The following is a 22,847-nucleotide window of genomic DNA, read 5'->3' as shown; positions in this document are numbered from 1 at the left end:
CACGGAAGTCGGTGCGAGGCCGAAATGCAATCTGAACGCATCGGACAGTGGGCTACACCACACCGTCTCTCTGATGTACGTAGGCGGCCGTCATATTGGATTTGGAACTACTTTAGAAAAAAAGATGGCGGCCGCCTCGTAAAGAGGAAAAATTTAAATGTGTGTTTTAGCTCGTCTTTTTCAAGATTACAAGTAATATTTTTTAAGTAATAAATTAATGTAGATCTGTGAATTCCCACAACGTACTTAAAAACTTGTTAAAATTTAAAGATGCCATTAATGACATACTGATAGGAGTACTTATAGAATTGACATCGAGTTCATTAAAAAATTAAATCGACTGTTTTCGTTATATTTTGTGAGATACGAGGATTGCTTACATAAACTTGATAAAGTATGAAACACATCACTCATTGTATGAGCATGGAGGGCCGAGTGGTCCAAACGGTAGACTTTTACTCCATGGGGTCAATGGTTCGAGCCCATTTGAGGGTTACTTATATTTTTTTATTCAATTTTATTCTTTTTTTTATTGCAGCTTTTTAGATCCAATGTTTGCATTTATTAATATAGCGTAGAGTCTATAATGAAAAAAATAATTTGGGGAGTTCTTATGTTATAGTTATACAAGGATTGCTTATATAAAGTATAAAATAAACCACTGACTATATGGGAGCACTGATGGCCCATTGGTTTAAGCTTTTACTCCAAGGGTCAGTGGATCGAGCCCAGTTAAGGAAGACTTCCTTTCTTATTTTTAATTCTTTTTTTTTATTGAGGTATTTTGCTCAAATGTTTACTTATCAATATAAAGTATTTAATAACAAACTTCAATACATGTCTAATTTGTGAAAACGTCTCTTTGAAATTGCTAGTTTTCCTCTTACATGCCCTTGTATTTTAAGATAGAATACTTTCCTCTCCAGAGGAAAGAGGTATGGGTTTGAATCCCATCGGGGGCTTCAGAGGATGATTCATTTTGAGAGAAATGCTAATATTTGCTTTAGTGTATCACAAAATTAACCTGATATTAAATATATTACTGTGAAAGATAATTCAAAATAATGTTTGTTTCTATATACATTGTGATCCATGGACATGAACATTCAATTATGCAAGAGACATGTATGATTTGAGGAAAGAATACAACAGCAAACTTAGAATGGACATTCATTTATATTTTTAAGATTGTTAAATAACTAAAACTATAAATGTTGTAAAGCTTGTGTATGACGTCCTTGCTTCTGGGCAGCAGAACAGTTTAGGCATATATGATTACTCTTTTTCTTTAGAATCAACATTGATGCATTATTACTTAAGCAAAGTTAATCTTTTTTAAAACTCGATGAATTGGGAACTGAATTTTTCATGTTCGTTGCTTGCATTGTACTGAACATAATGTTACTGGTGAACAAATGCCTTCTCTCTTTACACTTCACAGGGAGATGGTGTTTTTCATAAATGTCCAGGTTAATTTGTATAAATACCGGGTAAGACCTCGTATCATATTTATATACATGAAAGCTATACATTTATGATCAGGGATTGAAACTAACTCCTTACTATTGGTGGCCCGCACGGGCAACCATCTTTAGTACTTTGGTTGCCCAGATAAAGAATAACGAGCCCAGAAATATGTACATGCGTTAATTATACATTCTTTTAATAAAATAATAGATAATTAAATAAAATTGCTGACATTACACATGTTCAATGCATGATGTATTATTATGAGCCTGAATTGAATCATTTCCTATTCCAAAATAATGCATGTTATTTAACTTGTATTGATCCATGGTGGTCAATTGTTATTCAATTTTTATTGCACTGAATTGTTTTCAGCTTTAAAAAAACAAGTTGCCTGGCCGGACTACCAACTTTTGAAATTGAGTTGCCCAGGCCAAAATCTACTTGCCCCGGGCTCACGGGAAACCACTTATTTCCATCCCTGATGATGATGACATTTTGTGTTTCGCTGTAAATTTACAGAGAAAATATACTACAGCCGCATGTCACCAGAGTTGTTAAAAGGGCATTTTGACAGTATTGTCCCTAACTTTTGCCAATTTTGACATATTCTCATAAACAAGAGGACCACGATGGCCCTGTATCGCTCCACTGCTGAAAAAAGGCTGAAACAAATATTCTCGGCATGTTCAAATACTTTTAAATATAGGCCCTTTTTAAGCACATGTACACTTTTGTGACCCCCTGGGCTGGGTCAAATTTAACCCCAGGGGCATAATTTGAGCAAACTTTGTAGAGGACTACTATACCTCACTACATACAAAATGTGGTAGCCCTAGGTCCTAGAGTTAAGGATAAGAATATGTTGACAGTTTTCACAAAATAAGCAAGATATAAGCGTATATAATGTTCAATTTTGTGACCGCGGGTCAGGGTCAAATTTTACCCAAAGGGCATAATTTGAACAAACTTGGTAGAGGACTATAAGATGTTACTGCATACCAAATTTGGTAGCCGTTGTCCGAATGGTTTTCGACAAGAAGATTTTTAAAGATTTCACAAAATAGGCGCTTTATAAGCGTTTATTCAATCTTGTGACCCCCGGGGCAGGGTCAAAGTTGACCCCAGAGGCATTATTTGAACAAATTTGGTAGAGGTTCACTAGACGCTACTACATACCAAATTTGGTAGCCCTAGGCCCAATGGTTATGAACAAAAAGATTTTAAAGTTTTCACAAAATAGGCCCCATATAAGCGTATGTTCAGTTTTGTGACCCCCCAGGCAGAGTCAAATTTGACCCAAGGGGCATAATTTGAACAAACTTGGTAGAAAACTATAAGATGTCACTATATACCAAATTTGGTAGCCCTATGCCTTATGGTTAAGGACAAGAAGATATTTAAAGTTTTCACAAAATAGGCACTATATTAGCATATAATCGATTTTGTGGCCCCCAGGGCAGGGTCAAATTTGACCCCTTGGGCATAATTTGAACATACTAAGTAGAGGACTGTACAATGTCACTACATACCAAACTGTGTAGCCCTAGGCCTAATGGTTATGGAAAAGAATTTTCTTTTAAGTTTTCACAAAATAGGCATTATATAAGCATATGTTCAATTTTGTGACCCCTGGGGCAGGGTCAAATTTGACCCCAGGGATAAAATTTGAACAAATTTGGTAGAGAACTATAAGATGTCACTACATACCAAATTTGGTAGCCCAATTTTTATGGTCGGACAAGAAGTTTTTAAAGTTTTCACAAAAAAGGCTCCATATAAGCGTATGTTCAATTTTGTGACTCCCAGGGCAGGGTCAAATTTGACCCCAGTGGCATAATTTGAACAAACTTGGTAGAGGACTATAAAATGTCACTACATACAAAATTTGGTAGCCCTAACCCAATTGTTAGGGACAAGAAATTTTTACAGTTTTTACAAAAAAGGCCTTCTATAAGCATATTTTCAATGTTGTGACCCTCGGGGCAGGGTCAAACTTTACCCCAGGGGCATAATTTGAACAAACTTGGTAGAGGACTATAAGATGCCACTACATACCAAATTTGGTAGCCCTAGGCCCAATGGTTATGGACGAGATTTGTAAAGTTTTCACAAAATAGACCCAATATACGCATATGTTCAATTTTGTGACCCCCGGGGCAGTGTCAAATTTGACCCAGGGGCATAATTTGAATAAATTTGGTAGAGTACAATTAGATGTCTCTACATACCAAATTTGATAGCCCTAGGCCCAATGGTTATCGACGAGGAGGTTTAGAAAGTTTTCACAAAATAGGCCTTCAATAAGCAATTTTCAATTTTGTGATCCCCAGGGCAGGGTCAAATTTGACCGCAGGTGCATAATTTGAACAAATTTGGTAGAGGACTATTAGATGTCTCTACATACCAAATTTGATAGCCCTAGGCCCAATGGTTATGGACGAGAAGATTTTGAAAGTTTTCACAAAACATGCCTTTAATAAGCAATTTTCAATTTTGTGACCCCCAGGGCAGGGTCAAATTTGACCCAGGGGCATAATTTGAACAAATTTGGCCAGTGGAACTAAAAACTGATTCTTTGTGTAGCGTGCAAAGGGGATGGAGGAACATTTGTTGGTGCCTTTTTAAAAAGTTGTTTAATTGTGTGGAAAATTGAGGCCGTATATTTGACCTTTAAGGATGACCTTGACCTTTCAGTACTCAAAATGTGCAGCTCCATGAGATACACATGTATGCCAAATATCAAGTTGCTATCTTCAATATTTCAAAAGTTATAGAAATGTTTAAGTTTTCAGACAGACAGTTAGCACATATAAGTTGGTTTTACAAATTCACTGAGTGTAAACATTGGGCACTTATATAGCTCAAAGTGACCGGGAAACAAATTCTTGTGTTCTGATTTACATGCATGTATTTACACTTGCAAAATTCAAAGTTAAGAATGGTAATTGTTCTCTTATTGCCAACAACTGCATAAATCTTAACATTGTAAACTGGTTGTTTTGTCTTTATTACTACTTTTGTACATTCTTTTGTATTGCCCTCTTTATATTAACTTTCAACATATATATTATATCAAGTAATTGTAGATATCATATGTTTTGTGATGTAAATGTGTAGGGTTCTTGTTACTTGTCACACCCATTTCCATTTCATAATGCCTTAACACTGATATAGGATATTAGTGATTTTTGTATTTATGTAAACTTATTCGATATGCTGATGAAAGTGTCATCCTTTATTTTCACAAAGATCCTAGTATCAGCAGTAGTGTTGTTTGTAAAGAACTTGAAAATTGTATTAAATAGTTAGTGGATAACAAACTGTCTTTACAACTTGGAAAAACTGAATGTATAGTGTTTGGTTCCAAAAGGAAATCTAAACTTCATAATTTTAATGTAAAATGTAATGATCACACTATTGTTTCTCAATCATCTGTTGATCACCTTGGTTCAATATTCGACACTGATCTTTCTGCTACATCTATTGTTAATAATATTATTAAAAAGGTGAACTCATAAATAAGATTCTTCAGGGGCGTAGCTAGCATTTTTTGAGCTGTAGGCCCAAATATATTACATAAAAACAGGATGTGTGTGCAGGGGTCCTCCCCTGGAAATTGTTTAAATCCTATAACGCCTGTGGTGATATTTAAAGCATATCTAGACAAATAATAAGTTAAGAAATTATAAGACTTTGGTCTGTATTTCTTTGATATTTTACTGTTTTATCTCAATGTCAGAGAACTAAATTTTGCTGTATTATCTTTATACCAGAGAACTAAATTTTAAAACAACATGGAACAGAGAAACATTTAAAATTGTAACACTCACTTATTCACAAGACAAACCATGGGAAATCTTTCCAATAATACTGTCTGCATGTCTATATAGAAAGAAGTAGAGTTGATAATTGGAAGATATGTCCTTTGAACAAGACCAGAATCCATTGCCTGAGGATCATGACAATATAAAATGCAGATTTCTTACACCTCACCACCTTCAGGGTCAACATTTTAATGCATTTTTCAAAGTTGAAGCAATTCTAATTTTTTCATGTTTAAAAAAAAATGTAGGCCTGGGCCTGCTGTGCCTAATAGCAGCTACACCCCTGTTCTTGTATAGACAAAACCCCTGTTCAAATATGGAATTAGGAATATATATATATATATATATATATATATATATATATATATATATATATATATATATATATATATATATATATATATATATAATAAGTATATAATAATTATATTTGTATGTACATTTAAATGTGATGACAATTGTCATCACATTTAAATGTACATACAAATAGTGTAACTAAAGCTCTCTAATAATATATGCTAATTACTATTTGATCTCAAGACTACAGTCTCAAGTTTTAATTAATGATATTTTGTATGCGTATTAATGCCACCATTTTTGTACATTTTCCACCCATCTATAGGGCCCCATTGGAAATAAGTTGCAAACCTTTCATGGGACATCCTGTGGTATATATATCATGTCTTGATTTCAACATCTTGTAACTACTTGTTATTTCAGATCTCTGCCAAATACACTGACTACAGTGTATTTCCTTGTAACTGAATTTAAATGATTAACTTTGACTGTGATATTCAAAATGTGATATATCAATGCATTGTGATCCAAAACCTGTGATAATTGTTTTCCAATTGTTAAATGTTGTAAATTGACTGTATTGTATGATCTGTACTTGTATGACATATATATGCATGAATAAATCAATATTTAGAAAAGTGTGACTGACACTGTTTCCAGACATATTACAGTTACATTACTTCATGTCAGTAAATGGCAGTCAGGGATGGAAAATATCTTTTTACAATTGTTACCTGGACTGTCAACCATATTAAGTGTTTTTGTTTTCTATCTAAAGAGTGCAGACCATAAAACCATGGGCATGCCTGTGATATGTATCTTAAAGTTTCTTTAAAGATAAATAATATAAATTTTAACAACACGGCTCAGTTTTAACATTTCCAATACAGTATGTCTTATTTTGAGAGGCCATTCTGTTCATTTCCAAGGGCAAAGTTATGCCTTAATATATTAATATTACCAAACTGAACATTGTTACACTGTCCCTAATTTTAATGGCACTGGATTGTTTAAGGCTTTGAAAAGCTAGTTGCCTGGCTGGGATTATAACAACATCTGGAATTAAAATGCCTCGGATAAAATATAAACAATATCTGCCAGAAGTACTGTATGGTTGCCATCATCAAATGTACAGAAAGAATCGTTTTTCAAATTCAATCAAGCCCCACTCATTCCATTCAATGAAACCTTTCAGGTGTCTTAATACTGATAATAGCCCCACTGAGGGCCGTACGGCTATGGTCCATATACAGTTTGTGACTGCCTGGCTGGTCACTGTAATGCCATTGGGACCAACGTAGAGTTTACTATTTCTTATATTACATCGAAGAGTTTTCTCTGTACCACTGTACAGTGTTGTACGATTGTTTATGGTATAGAACATAAACATATTGATTAAATCTCAAAATTTGTCGCCTGCAGCCTAACATCAGCAATGTTGCAATGAATATAATTTAAGAAATACTGATTCTTTTAAGTTTGAATAATGTTGATGTTTTCACTTCAATAAACAACTAATTTGCTTCCTTAAATTTGAATATTTTGCATGCAATAATATCTAATTTTAAACAATAACATTAATAAATATTCTATTATATTACTCCTTAAAGATATTGGTCCTTATATATCTATATTATCGGTTAATTTAGTGAAAATTTATTCGTGTGTAACCCGAACTATATTTTCGGTGCAATATCTTCCGCCTAGAGGCGTTAGACATATCCTTCCACCAAATACACCCGAGAGACGATCGCCGATATGGCGGAATTGTCCGAGGTGTCCCGATTGGCCGAAATGGTGTCTTTCCTCAACAACCAATGTAAACAATTTTTACTTTTAGTGTTTTTTTTTGTTACTCTGGTGAAATTTAAAAGGTTAATTAAGCGTCAGGTAGCAATAAAATGGGCCAGTTAATGTATTCGATCTGTATTTTTTTCCATCACAAAGATATTAAATGCTTTTGCAGTGCTCTTAGTCGAGTATTTTTCTACTCATGAATTTCAGAATGTTTATTGTACAACTTGTACTACAAAATGCTCATAACTTCTATGTCCCTTGAGATATAACCTTCATATTTGGTATGCATGTGTATATGGACAAGGCCTTTCCATACGCTCAAAAATTTTGACCCCTGGGACCTTGACCTTGAACTTAGGGTCTGTGTTTAGGTTTTGAAATCTGCATTTAGGTTTCGAAAAAAGCTCATGACTTCTATCAAGCGTTTATAGGGGGCATAAGTCATCCTATGGTGACAGCTCTTGTTTACCTAAATTAGAAATCCTCGTACTTCATAGTATCCTAAAATAAAACGACAATGGCAGAACTTTCCAAATTATTCAATCGTTTTGCGTCGCACCACGCTTTATAATTTTCAGGTTTTCAAATCATTAAAAAATGCATATAATAGATATTTAAGAGCATGGTAAATGGTTAGTATTACTATTTCCTCACAAAAAGTATACCTAAAACGAAAATTTGCGAATCTGAAACAATTTTTTTAAGTTTGTAAATTTACCAAAACATGAAATCTGTTTTACGGCCCCTTTAATAGCAAACTGGCAAATGTTGGTACATGCCAATTCTGGCTCGCAGCAAAGATTTTCAGACAGGCAGACTGTGTATGTCACACATGTGTGGCTAGATAACTAATAGATTTAACTTCTATCATGGATACTATACAATGTTGTAGTTTTGTCTCACAATGCAAGACAAATGGCATTTACCAATAGGTTTTCATTCATTTCTTCCCTAAAAACTAGTGTAATTTGATATCTTGAAAGCAATACTCTGCATAAGGTGTTTATCAATAGTACATTTCATCTTACCCTGATGATTTACTGACCCAGCACTGACACCAGTGTTTTTTTTCACCATTTTGGAAATAGGGCCTGGTCCCCTTGGATTTGGAAATATCGCATACTTTTCACGTCTTTTGCCTAAAATTGGAATTTATTTTGTTTATTTTATGCTTATAAATACTTTAAAATTCATGATAAAAGTGATTTGAAAATTATATTTTCTAAGGTTCAACTTATGGAGCTAGATTTGGAGATAATTTGACATGTTTAGACTTTCTTAAAAAAAAAATTGGGGGGGGGGGGGGTTGGGGGTGGAACCTTCAATTGGGAATTTTATGGTCACATTTGGGAAAAATATCTACTTTCCATTGGGAATGGGTCCCCTTACCGGACCCAAATTTGAACAAAAAAAAACACTGGACACTGAAAGTCTTGGGGATGGAAATGACTGGTTATGCTTTATTGTAACTGGGCAAAAAGGAAAATGCAGCGAGAAGTCCGCAAACCCCTACACTGATTAGTGTATCATCCTAAACAACAAAGACGCGGTGATGTTGCCCATGTAATAGGGGATTATTCTGAAATAATTGAATGAATGAAGGGTATTCATATGGGTCGGCTTGCTTGGGTCATTTAAGGTGAAAAGCTGGGTTAAATAGCTATGCTGAAAAAAAATGAAACTACGGTTGCTTCAGCAGGAGGTCATTCCTTTCATCACTTAAAGGTCTGTTATTTGTGTCATGTGACCAATTGCCATACATTTAGACATAGGACAAAACACAGGCCAGGGTTTTAAACAGACAATAAGAAATATAATCTACAACCGATACAGAACTCCTATATTTTTTTTTAGGTCCTTAAAGTAACTCAGCAAGATATTGACCAATATGGCTCTGACGTGGTTTCAAGTGGATACAGTGTTAAAATGTAACTTTTTTTTTCCTTCTTTATAATGTACAGAAAACAGCACTCCCAATTTCAAACAAATACAAATTTCCCAATTGCTGATCAAACAATCCAAATTAAAGGTTTCCAAAACATAAAATGCATTATTTAGTTAGTTAATCTATGCAGCTCTTTGACTTGAACCTAAGTAAATATAATATTGAAAGTTTTACAACACTTAGTTATCAATTTTAAAGTATATGGAAGCAAAATATCAAATGCAACAATTTTCTAATTTGAAGACTTTGCAATGCATATTTTTCCAATTTCAGGGTTTTTCAAGCAAATTTTTTGGCTGGTACTGTTACTTTTCTAAATTGGGCAAAAAAACACACTGTAATGAAACCAAATAAAAAATATTACAAGCATATATTTGTGTAAGATGACATGATATAAAAAACAATTTTGGAATAGAATATTTGAAATGCTCAAGTGTTTCCCACCCAACTAGAGATGTACTGGTATGAAATCCAGGTAATTGTCGAGTGTATCGGTGCTATACACTGAGCATGTAAACAAACCAAGGGATCTATTCGCAAACAGCTAGGGTATCTCACCCGGATTCCTTGTATCTTAATACTGTCTCTTTTGCATGCTGTCTCTTCAGCAAAACCAAAGATCCCCATTGGAAATAAGTGCTTGCACTTCATGGGTTATCCTTGACTGCAAGGTCAAAATAAAAAAATAAAAAATGTTAGTAAAAAGTAACGTCTGAAAGCATTACACGCAAATCTGTTGACAATTCTTTGGTTGCTTCTGTGGAATTCATGTGCAATCACCGGTCTTCAGTTTTGTATCTTGAAATTTTATATATTTATTGTTTTGTTAGCTTTATTTATCTACATTCACATAAAATTGAGGTATTGAAAATGGAAATGTTTAGTGTTCATTCTCATAATTTTATGTGTTTTTTTTTAAATATATTAGAAAGAAAATTGGTTGGATATAGCAAGCAATGAAACTCCAGATTAGCTCTTTTCAGGAATGCAATCTTTGTTTTTTTTTCAACTTGTTAAATAAAGAACACCAATTATAAACATAATTATAATGATCAAAATTGGATCACTGCAGTGGAACAATTATTGCAAAGCTTTAGGGGTTTAAACCAGTAAGAGCTAGCTGTAGGGGTTTAAACCATTTAGATTAGAACTAGCTGAACTTCATTCTACCCCAGAATTAGTAAAAAACAAAATGCACATCTCATGACTATCTCAAACAAATGTACCTATGTAGACAGAAAATAGAAACATTAATGCTAAAACATGAATCAAATACTGCACCAAAAATTTAAGTGTACTAGTGTCAAAGTAACAGAAGTCTATTTAAACAATTAGCATATAGGTTTTAAAGTTATGTGTATACAAAGAAATATGGTCCATCTGTGAAAGATATCTGTTAACAATGTTTCTTCAGAACTTTTTTCAAACAAACTGGTTGTAAGAATGATTGTTTCATCCACATAACAAAATAAGCTCTGCTGTTTAAAACCTATGATGATTGATTATATGACACAAGGGTGTAGCGGTGGTCGAGTGGTAACACTCTGGTTTACCATTCCAGAGGCCCCCGGTTCAATACCCGGCTGGGGCACTGGAAATTTCAGAAATGCTTCAAGTGTTTCCCACCCAACTAGAGATGTACTGGTATGAAACCCAGGTAATTCTCGCGTGTATCTGTGCTATACACTGAGCACGTAAAAGAACCAAGGGGTATATTTGCAAAGAGCTTGGGTATCGCACCCAGATTCCTTATATCCCAATACTGTCTCTTCTGCACGCTGTCTCTTCAGCAAAACCAAAAGACCCCATTAGAAATAAGTGCATGCACTTTCATGGGTTATCCTTGCCTGCAAGGTCAAAAGAAATACATACATTAAAAATACAATGTTGATGCATTTTACTGCATCTACACAGCACAAATCACTTAACCTGAAAATACAAATTCAGATTGTCAAGAATATCAAAAGATTCATTTTTGTCTCACAAGTAATAATGGTTTTACAGTTTATTGAAAGATAAAAACTTTAAAAAACACTTAAAGAACACGTTCATTTAGTTGTGGTATGTTAGAAAAATATGTTTTAGACAAAGCTTAAATTCAAGTTTTACCACAATATATGTTGTTAAATTGCTTAAGTCTGACATAGTTTATTAAGGTACATTTCCAGTTCAAGACAAGTAAGATTTTGGTTAGGACAAGTGAAATATTAAGGCACTATTCCAACTGGACAAGTCGTTCAAAAAGTCACTGTCTAGCCCTATTATAATTGTGTCTTTATCACCAGTGAAACTCTGTAAAGCTTCTTCTAAATGAAATTTCAGATACCGGTATCTTTCATAGAAATTGAAAACTGTAAAATGAGAGCCAGGCAAATTAATCAAATAGTTAGCTTTAGCTCTGCTGTTTTTGAAGAAAACCTGAGGTATTGTCAGCTCGGCTGTTTTCGAAGAAAACCTGTGGTATCGTCATTATGAGCCATTCATCCGCCATCTGCATCGTGCTAAAACCTTAACATTTGCTCTAAAATCAAAGTGCTTCCACAAACAACTTTGAAACTTCATATGTAGCTGCACCTTGATGAGATCTACATGCCACATCCATTTTGGGTCACTAGGTCAAAGGTCAAGGTCACTGTGACCTCTAATATAAAACTTTAATATAGGCTCTAAAATCAAAGTGCTTCCACCTACAACTTTGAAATTTCATATGAGCTGCACCTTGAGTTCTACATGCCACACCCATTTTTGGGTCACTAGGTCAAAGGTCAAGGTCACTGTGACCTGTAATTTAAAACTTAAATATAGGCTCTAAAATCAAAGTGCTTCCACCTACAACTTTGAAACTTCATACATGTAGATTCACCTTGATGAGTTCTACACGACACACCCATTTTTGGGTCACTAGGTCAAAGGTCAAGAGGTCACTGTGACTTAATATCAAACTTGAACATAGCCTCTAAAATCAAAGTGCTTCCACCTACAACTTTGAAACTTCCTATGTAGCTGCACCATGATGAGTTCTACACTCCTACAACTTTGAAACATCATATTTAGATGCACCTTGATAAGTTCTACACGTCAAACCCCTTTTGGGTCACTAGGTTAAAGGTCAAGGTCACTGTGACCTCTAATATAAAACTCTAACAGGCTCTAAAATCAAAGTGCTTCCACCTAAAACTTTGAAACATCATATTTAGATGCACCTTAATAAGTTCTACACGCCACACCCATTTTGGGTCACTAGGTCAAAGGTCAAGGTCACTGTGACCTCTAATATTAAACTTTAACATAGGCTCTAAAATCAAAGTGCTTCCACCTACAACTTTGGAACATCATATTTAGATGCACCTTGATAAGTTCTACACTTCAAAACCCTTTTGGGTCACTAGGTCAAAGGTTAAGGTAGCTGCACCTTGATGAGTTCTACATGCCACATCCATTTGGGTCACTAGGTCAAAGGTCAAGGTCACTGTGACCTCTAATATAAAACTTTAATATAGGCTCTAAAATCAAAGTTCTTCCACCTACAACTTTGAAATTTCATATGTAGCTGCACCTTGAGTTCTACACGCCACACCCATTTTTGGGTCAATAGGTCAAAGGTCAAGGTCACTGTGACCTCTAATATAAAACTTTAACATAGGCTCTAAAATCAAAGTGCTTCCACCTACAACTTTGAAACTTCATATATGTAGATGCACCTTGATGCGTTCCACACGCCACACCCATTTTTGGGTCACTAGGTCAAAGGTCAAGAGGTCACTGTGACTTAATATAAAACTTTAACATAGCCTCTAAAATCAAAGTGCTTCCACCTACAACTTTGAAACTTCCTATGTAGCTGCACCATGATGAGTTCTACACACCACATCCATTTTTAGCTCACTACGTCAAAGGTCAAGGTCATTGTGACCCACGGTAATTCATTTACTTTCATTTATTCAAAAATGCACCCACAGCTGAGCGTTGGCACCCACTAGGCAGTGCTCTTGTTAATATTGGACCTACTCATTCAAAACTTATACGCTAAAAAAACTTTGTAGTTTGGATTTTAATTGTTTATGTCCGTCAGAATTTATATCGATCTAAAGCTTTATTTGGCGTATATCATTACTGGTATGTTTGTCCTGTCGTCAGTAAGTAAATAAAAGGCGGCAAAGAAATTAAATGTTTTACAGTTTTCAATTTCTTTTTCCAGAACGATTCCCCTGCCTCTTTTCTGTCTTCTGAGGTCAAGAAGTAGGATGTTTCCATGGCCAATAAGCATGGTGATGGCTTGCTCCCTATTGATTGGGAGGTTCTGCTCCCAGCTGGCCCCGCCCTTGCCAATCACGCCGGCTGTATAGTCGGTAACACTTTTTATGTTCACGGTGGAGTGACCAGACACCGCGGCATCGTGCCTTCCAACAAACTGTATGATCTTCACCTTGACACGCTTATCTGGAATGAGGTCAGAGTGGAAGGGTCACCTCATCTTAGCCACCACGCCTGTGTTGCCATTGATGACCGGTATATGGTTCTGATTGGCGGTTGGGATGGGCAGAGCCGCTTGTCAAGTGTGCATGTGTTTGACACCAAAGGCAGGGTGTGGTGCAATCCTGTTGACATAGGCTTCCCGGAAGAGGCCGGTTTGAGTTCACACGCAGCTCTGTTACTAGACACTGGGAATATTCTGGTCGTTGGCCGTGAAGGTTGTAAGAGGACTGTAGAGAAGCATGGGAACGCGTATCTTCTTAGACCAGATTTTGAAAAAATGGTGTTTGAGTATACAAAAATATCGGCCGATAGCATATCACGATCTGGACACACATTGAACACATTAGATAATATTGCATTCATACTTGGTGGTAGGGCTGATGACTTCATAGAATTTCATAAAGGCTTTAATTCTAAAGAACCTCTGGGTGCTCTGAACTCAAACTTCATTGACATTCTACGTAAAAACGTTTTACTGCCCTTAACAAGTCACCCTAACGGTCGCAAGCACCATATTTCAATCGTTGGAAAGGACTGTATTATTATGCATGGTGGCGAAGTGTTCAAAGGGAAGTCACGGACCCCCGTCTCCGACATGCTTTTGATGATAGCCAAGCCTGAACCAAGCTTTTACAAGATTGGGAACAGTGCCGTTGCCCGTGCTGCCCATGTTTGTGTCAACATTGGAGACAGGGTTATTTTTCACGGTGGAGTGGGCTGGAATAATGTGATTTATGGAGACTGTTATGAACTGAAGCTCCGAATTTAACCATTTGCATGCTGGGAAATTTGTCAACTGCTAAAATGTCGTCTGCTGAATTTCTAAAATCATCATTTTCTTCACTTTTTTTTCAAAGACCACTATCAGAATAGCAAACAGTTTGGATCAAGATCAGACGCCACGTTTTGTGGGGTCTTTCAGTGCGGGAACCGAATTTTAAAGGCCTTTGCAAACAGTTTGGATCCAGATGAGACGCCACAGAACGTGGTGTCTCATCAGGATCCAAACTGTTTGCTATTCTGATAGTATTCTTTGAAAAAAATCGAAGAAAATGCTAATTTTAGAAATTCAGCAGACGACATTTCTAGCAGACGACAAATTTCCCAGCATGCAAAGGGTTAAAATTCGGTTCCAGTGCTATAAGGGTTACGGATCTAGTGTCACTTAGCTGTCTGTTTAGGTCATGTTTGGATATTAAATCTAAATATTACTTTGTTTTTCAAATGGGATTTTCTCTTAGCTTACAGTTTACTATTAGTCCCTCTTGGAAGATGAAGTCTTCAGTTATGTTATTGTTACCTATATAATTGCTATTTCTTTGATCTATTAGTTATCTTAAGAATATTTTTTATAATTTAGCCCCACTTTTAGAAAACCTTTACATTTATTAAGCGCAGCTCAATTATATTCATTTATCCCTTTTGATTGTCAATATTGCAAGCTTTTATATTTTGTTTATATATATAAACATATATATATGTATATATGATGTGTGCTCTGTAAAGTGGGTTAAATGCACTTGCGTAGAGTATGTCATAATTAGTATCATTGACAACACTTTCCGCCTTTATTGTATTCTTCTTTTAAAAGAAGACTTTTCTTGACGAAAATTTGAGGCAGAAAGTGTTGTCACTGATTAGCCTGTGCGGACAGTCTAATCTCGGACAACACTTTTTATGCCCCCCTTCAAAGAAGAGGGGGTATATTGCTTTGCTCATGTTGGTCGGTCGGTCGGTCTGTCGGTCCGTCCACCAGGTGTTTGTCAGACGATAACTCAAAAACGCTTGGGCCTAGGATCATGAAAATTCATAGGTACATTGATCATGACTCGCAGATGACCCCTATTGATTTTGAGGTCACTAGGTCAAAGGTCAAGGTCACGGTGACCAGAAATAGTAAAATGGTTTTTGAATGATAACTCAAGAACGCATACGCCTAGGATCATGAAACTTAATGGGTAGATTAATCATGACTTGCAGATGACCCCTATAGATTTTGAGGTCACTAGGTCAAAGGTCAAGGTCACGGTGACCCGAATTAGTAAAATGGTTTCCGGATGATAACTCAAGAATGCATACGCCTAGGATCATGAAACTTCATAGGTAGATTGATCATGACTCGCAGATGACCCCTGTTGATTTGAGGTCACTAGGTCAAAGGTCAAGGTCACGGTGACCCGAAATAGTAAAATGGTTTTTGGATGATAACTCAAGAACGCATACGCCTAGGATCATGAAACTTCATAGGTAGATTGATCATGACTTGCAGATGACCCCTATTGATTTTGAGGTCACAAGGTCAAAGGTCAAGGTCACGGTGAACCGAAATAGTAAAATGATTTTCGGATGATAACTCAAGAACGGTTTTGGTAGGATCATGACACTTCATAGGTACATTGATCGTGACTCGCAGATGACCCCTATTGATTTTCAGGTCACTAGGTCATAGGTCAAGGTCACAGTGACAAAAATCGTATTCACACAATGGCTGCCACTACAACGGACAGCCCATATGGGGGGCATGCATGTTTTACAAACAGCCCTTGTTACATATGCATTAAACCCCCTTTTCACAGAGTGCGGCTCATTTATATATATATATATATATTCCAAATTTTAGGTATTCCTGGCCCCTTCATGGGGTACTCCTTTCAGTGTATTGCTGTGCTATAAAATATCTAAAATGTATAATATTTTCAATGAATTAAGTATTTAGAAGTTGAATAATACTAAATAAGTATTTAGCAGAGGAATAATACTGGCAGCTGATTAAACCAACAGGGCAGATTAGTCCAATTAAACTTTCTCTGTTTTAGGTATCATAAATTTGTAATACAGTCATTCTGAATCTCATGTTATCAACGATATGCATACATTTATAAAGACTTTTATATATTCTTGGTTGATAACAAGTAACTTATAAGCATTTGATTTGTGAAGGATTAGGTGAAAAATATAACAATTATATATTTTCTTGTAAATTCTGCCTGTTGATCATTGATTCAAAAGTTTTATACAATGTTTTTCATTAAAGACAATTATTTTACTCAAAATGTTTTTAAGAATCATAAGCATGTTTGTTATTGGAGACAATATGTTTTACTTCAATGTTGATCCATAATAAATCATGACAATGTTTGTAATTGAAGACACATTTTTTTACTCAAATGTTTTTAAGTATAATAACAATATTTGTTATTGAGGGAATGTTTCTTTACCTTAAATACTTTAAATATCGTAACATCATATAGGCTATTTGTAGAGGAGCAAGAAGTTAAGGAGTGTCAAAATTTGTACATGTATTCAATCATTCTTAAGTATTCTCAATATCGTAGGTTTTTCTAAAACATTAAATTTACACTTTGTGCCAATTTTTATAGTTGCATTAGTTGTTTTTACGCCAATATTTATTAAAAAATATATTTAGAGCTGTTTTATAGTTTTAAGAGTATTTTAATAAACTTTTTAATTAGTTTTTCGAATTGTTTTTGTATTCATGTTTTCTATAATTATATTGAAAGACCTTAAGCATAAAGCAACTCTGACAAAAGATTTTCTAAATCAATGTTCGAAAATTGTTGCTATAGATAAATGAACATTCTTGGGGCTGCTGCTGCTTCCTTCCATTTATGCCTTGCCGTGTCACTGAATTAACCAGGAACCTATACAAACATATGGGTCCTTCAAATTCTGTGTTTAGGTTTCGAAAAATGCTCATAACTTCTATGTCCCTTCAGATATAACCTTCATATTTGGTATGCATGTGTATATGGACAAGGCCTTTCCATGCTCACACATTTCTTTTACCCCTTTGACCTTGACCTTGAACTTGGGGTCTGCGTTTAGGTTTCGAAATCTGCGTTTAGGTTTCGAAAAATGCTCATAACTTCTATGTCCCTTGACATATAACCTTCATATTTGGTAAGCATGTGTATATGGACAAGGCCATTCCATACGCACAACAATTGTCACCCCTGTGACCTTGACCTTGAACTTAGGGTTTGCGTTTAGGTTTCGAAATCTGCGTTTTGGTTTCGAAAATTGCTCATAACTTCTATGTCCCTTGAGATATAACCTTCATATTTGGTATGCATGTGTATATGGACAAGGCCTTTCCATACTCACAAAAATTTTGACCCCTGTGACCTTGACATTGAACTTAAAGTCCGCGTTTAGGTTTCGAAAAATGCTATAACTTCTATCAAGCGTTTATAGGGGGCATATGTCATCCTATGGTGACAGTTCTTGTTTATTCTTTGAGTAATACAATTCTTGACGGCATAGATCTGTCAACGGATTGTATTAAAGTTCGGGTAGATTGTCATTTGCCTTATATTAAACGATGCAGTGTTTGGCCATTTCAAAGGAAAGTAACTTCAAATGGAATAAAACCATTAAAAAATCAGTACAGCGATTACTCCCCCTGTTTTATAATTTAGCAGACTTTAGAAAAATTTCAAACTCAAATGTGTTTTTATGTTTCAAAACTTTGTATTGTAGTTGTTAACCATGAGTTGACCAGCAAGTATTGGAAGAGCTTGTAAATATTTATAAAGCACTGCATATATGCACTCAGGTCAAATATGTTGTGTCTTTTTGCGAACAAGTAATTCTATACTGATCAGCATACTGTGCATGTATAAACAGGGACCTATACAAGCAAACTAGCTGTTTGTATAGGTCTCTGGTCTAAATAAGGCATATCTTCTTCAAACTTTAAACGTTATGACAATTAAAAGGTTTTTCTCTTACGAAACGTTTATTTGTCGTCTTTTCTATAAAACAGACTCAAACTATATTTATGCGTTAAAGTTGTTTCACATGTTTTCACGTTTTGGTAAATCGACAAAATTTAAAAAATGTTTCAGATTCACAAATTTTCGTTTTAGTTATGATATTTATGAGGAAACAGTAATACTGGGAATTTACCATGCTCTAAAATATCAATTATATGCACCTTTTGACGATTTATAATCCTGAAAATTATAAAGATTGAATAATTTGGAGAGTTCTGCTGTTGTCATTATATTTTGTGAAACTACGAGGATTGCTTATATTAAGTATAAATAAATTCAGTCATTGTATGAGAACGGATGGCCGTGTGATCTAAGCGGTATACTTTTACTCCTGGACTCAAGGCATATATAGCAGTGGCACTGTCCGTCCGTCTGTCTGTCTGTTCGTCTGCCCGTCACACGTTTGCGTTTAGGTTTCGAAAAATGCTCTTCTATGTCCCTTCAGATGTAACCTTCATATTTGGTATGCATGTGTATATGAACAAGGCCTTTCCATATGCACACACATTTTTGACCACTTTGACCTTGACCTTGAACTTTGGGTCCGCGTTAAGGTTTCGAAAAAGCATTTTTCGGGGGCATATGTCTTCCGATTGGAGACAGCTCTTGTTTCTTCTTCTTTTTTATGCTCCCCCAAAAAAATTTGGGGGGAGTATACAGTTGCCGCTTCGTCTGTCCGTCCGTGTGCCAGTGTGTCTGTCCGTCCGTGCACAATTTTTGTCCGGGCTATTTCTCAGCAACTAATCACCGGAATTCAATGAAACTTCACTACCAAGAGATGTGCATATTATCAGCCGGTTCCGGTTGGATGATTTTTCACAGAGTTATGGCCCTTTGAAATTTTCCACTTACTGTACATATAGTGCAATTCTTGTCCGGGCTATTTCTCAGCAACTAATGACCAGAATTAAATGAAACTTTATGGGAAGCTTCACTACAGAGAGGAGATGTGCATATTATCAGCCAGTTCAGGTCGGATGATTTTTCACAGAGTTATGGCCCTTTGAAATTTTCCATTAACTGTACATATAGTGCAATTCTTGTCCGGGCTATTTCTCAGCAACTAATGACATGAAATCAATAAAACTTTATGGGAAGCTTCACTACCAAGAGGAGATGTGCATATTATCAGCCAGTTCTAGTCTGATGAATTTTCACAGAGTTATGGTCCTTTGAAATTTTCCATTGTACAAATAGTGCAATTCTTGTCAGAGCTATTTCTCACCAACTTATTACGGAAATTCAATGAAACTTTACGGGAAGTTTCACTACCAACAGGAGATGTGCATATTATCAACCGGTTATGGTCGGATGATTTTTAACGGGGTTATGGCCTTTGAAATTTTCTATAAACTGTACATATAGTGCAATTCTTGTCCGGGCTATTTTTCCCCAACTCCTGACTGGACTTCAATGAAGCTTTATGGGAAGCTTAACTACCTTGAGGAGATGCACATGTTATTAGTGGGTTCTGGTTCGATGATTTATTTATAGAGTTATGGCCCTTTGAAATTTTCAAGTTGCTAAACCATCCATCGTATTATTTTGTCCAAAGTAATGCCTCTGAAGACGTTTCCTTTATCTGAATATATAGTGCAATATTGTGACAAAAAAACATGTGGGGAGCATCACCCGTCTCCGACGGTTTCTTGTTTTAAATTGTATTATTTTTTGTTACTAGAGCTTGTTATGTCCAATGCTTACATTTATCAATATAAAGCATTTAATGACAAACTTCGATACATGCCAAAATCTGTGAAAAGGCCCTTTAAAATACTTTCTTATGTTTATATTAATAGCACATGTTTTCTTTTTAAGAATGATGCAATGGCATCCGCATCCGACCATAAGCTGTCCGTAGATTGGGAGTTGGTTTCACGTGATGGGCCAGCTATAACCAATCACACTGGCTGTATCATTGGCACAAGTTTCTACATCCATGGCGGTGTTACTAAATACGGCAGCACGTCACCGTCCGATAAATTGTACAAATTCGACATGTTGACAAACAGTTGGGCTGAGCTCACTCACGCTGGGTCACCGTGTTTAAGTCATCACGCCGCCGTCGCCCTTGGTAACCGATACGTCGTTTTGATTGGTGGTTGGGACGGAAGACAGCGTGTATCAAGTGTGCACGTTTTCGATACGCAAGATAACCGCTGGATTCCCGCACGTGATACGGGGTTTCCGGAAGGGGCTGGGCTTAGCTCACACGCTGCGGCAGTGCTATCAAGCGGTGAAATTCTTATCGTTGGTAGAGAAGGAAGTCTTAGAATCCAACGGAAACACGGGAATGTATATCTCTTGACCGGAAGTGCGGCAAGTGGTCAGTTCACATACCGAAAAATGACTAACAATACGGCGTCTCGATCCGGCCATACCGTTAACTCAGTTGGGAACACAATGTACATTATCGGTGGAAGAGACGATCAATTGATCGAGTGTCATTCCGGATACATTTCCCACGAGCCTATGGGCGCATTGACATCGAAATTTGCTGACTTCGCGAATGTTTTAAAGCCTATGGCAAAGCCGCCTTGCGGCCGTAAACACCACGTGGCTGTTTCCGGTAAGGGAGCCATTCTAGTTCACGGCGGAGAAACATTTGACGGGAGATCCCGAGAACCAGTCGGAGAGATATATTTAGTAACAACAAAGCCTCACTTGCAGTTTTTCAAGGTGGGCAATTCAAGCGTCGGTAGGGCGGGTCACGTGTGCGCGAGCTGTGTCGAAAAAGTGTTGTTCCACGGGGGCGTGGCGGGCAGAAATGTCGTCCAGTGTGACACTTACCAGCTTGTTTGCAGGCAGTGACTTCCGGTGCGACGCTTTGTAACCTTACAGCAATATTGTTGAATATATCCGGTTGAATTCTGGGAACGCTTGACTTTTGTTTTAAACTACGGTAGCGAACACATGCATATATGTTCTGGATGTGGCAAGTTTAAATCTTATGGATGCATGGGTGTTATCTGTTAACAGTTGAATGCGAATCGGGGTGATATTGATTGTTATGTATTATGTAACCAAGTTGACCTTTTAGTTATGCATGTAAATGTCTATTCTTTATCAAGTGTTCTTGCGATATGGAAGGGCTGCAAGGGAAAATTGCAAACGCAAATACAATGCCAACAATTAAATTATAACTAGTTATTTTTATCGACACACGTTCTATTAACGAATTTAATTTTGCTCATATGTATATGTATGTGTTTATTTTTATCCAATACGCCATATTAGGCACATGAGGACAACATAAATTCACAATAAAATTAACAGAAAAAAGAAGGTAAAGCAAAATGCAAAAAATATACACGCACGCCCACACGCATACAACCCCACTCACACACGCACGCCCACACGCATACAACCCCACTCACACACGCACGCCCACACGCATACAACCCCACTCACACACGCACGCCCACACGCATACAACCCCACTCACACACGCACGCCCACACGCATACAACCCCACTCACACATGCACGCCCACACGCATACAACCCCACTCACACACTCACGCCCACACGCATACCACCCCACTCACACACGCACGCCCACGCGCATACAACCCCACTCACACACGCACGCCCACACGCATACAACCCCACTCACACACGCACGCCCACACGCATACAACCCCACTCACACACGCACGCCCACACGCATACAACCCCACTCACACACGCAAACAGAGAAGCATTTAATGTAGGCGATCAAGATATAATTGCCTTTCACTTGGTATGAAGCGTATAAACGCATCATAATTTTCTTTGTACGCTGGATACATTGAAATGTAGGAAAGAACAGTATTATGAACACCAGCAAAACATAGATTATTTTTTCATATGAATTTCTTAATTATACAGTTAAAGTTAACTTTAACAATTTGTACTGAAATACATGTATGTCAAGCTATACACGTATCATACAATTGACAGTTTTTCAGAAATAATAGTGCATAGTTTTAGATGAAAACAAGAATCCGACTTTTTCAAAACATCCGTCAGTTCGCCCTTGCCGCTTCTTGATTGATTTCTAACTTCAAGATGCTGCTGCTGCTGCTGCTGCTGCTGCTGATGATGATGATGATGATGATGGTGGTGGTGGTGGTGATGATGATGATGATGATGATGATGTTGATCCCGTACTGTGTGTGTTTTTCCATGTTTTTTTAAGGTCCCTCCGCGCCAGAGGCTGCATTAGGTGAGGACCCGGAGTGTGTCCCAGCACTCCTTCCTT

At 36.6% G+C, this 22,847-nt stretch overlaps 2 protein-coding genes across 2 annotated transcripts; both read left to right on the top strand.

Moving 5' to 3' along the window:
• On the top strand, window positions 1-21,804 carry LOC127847869 (kelch domain-containing protein 9-like). The gene is made up of 3 exons (XM_052380081.1): window positions 1-27; window positions 7,389-7,410; window positions 20,424-21,804. The coding sequence occupies exon 3, from the start codon at window positions 20,433-20,435 to the stop codon at window positions 21,414-21,416; it is 984 nt and encodes a 327-aa protein (XP_052236041.1). The 5' UTR covers window positions 1-27; window positions 7,389-7,410; window positions 20,424-20,432; the 3' UTR covers window positions 21,417-21,804.
• Window positions 10,890-17,283, top strand: LOC127847868 (kelch domain-containing protein 9-like). Its single transcript, XM_052380080.1, has 2 exons — window positions 10,890-10,990; window positions 13,532-17,283. The coding sequence occupies exon 2, from the start codon at window positions 13,586-13,588 to the stop codon at window positions 14,576-14,578; it is 993 nt and encodes a 330-aa protein (XP_052236040.1). The 5' UTR covers window positions 10,890-10,990; window positions 13,532-13,585; the 3' UTR covers window positions 14,579-17,283.
• Window positions 21,805-22,847: the final 1,043 nt, after the last annotated feature.

The sequence above is a fragment of the Dreissena polymorpha genome, chromosome 10, assembly GCF_020536995.1.
Source record: "Dreissena polymorpha isolate Duluth1 chromosome 10, UMN_Dpol_1.0, whole genome shotgun sequence".
In the NCBI taxonomy this organism is placed as follows: Eukaryota; Metazoa; Mollusca; class Bivalvia; order Myida; family Dreissenidae; genus Dreissena; species Dreissena polymorpha.
This window is presented reverse-complemented; position numbering and strand designations above follow the sequence as displayed.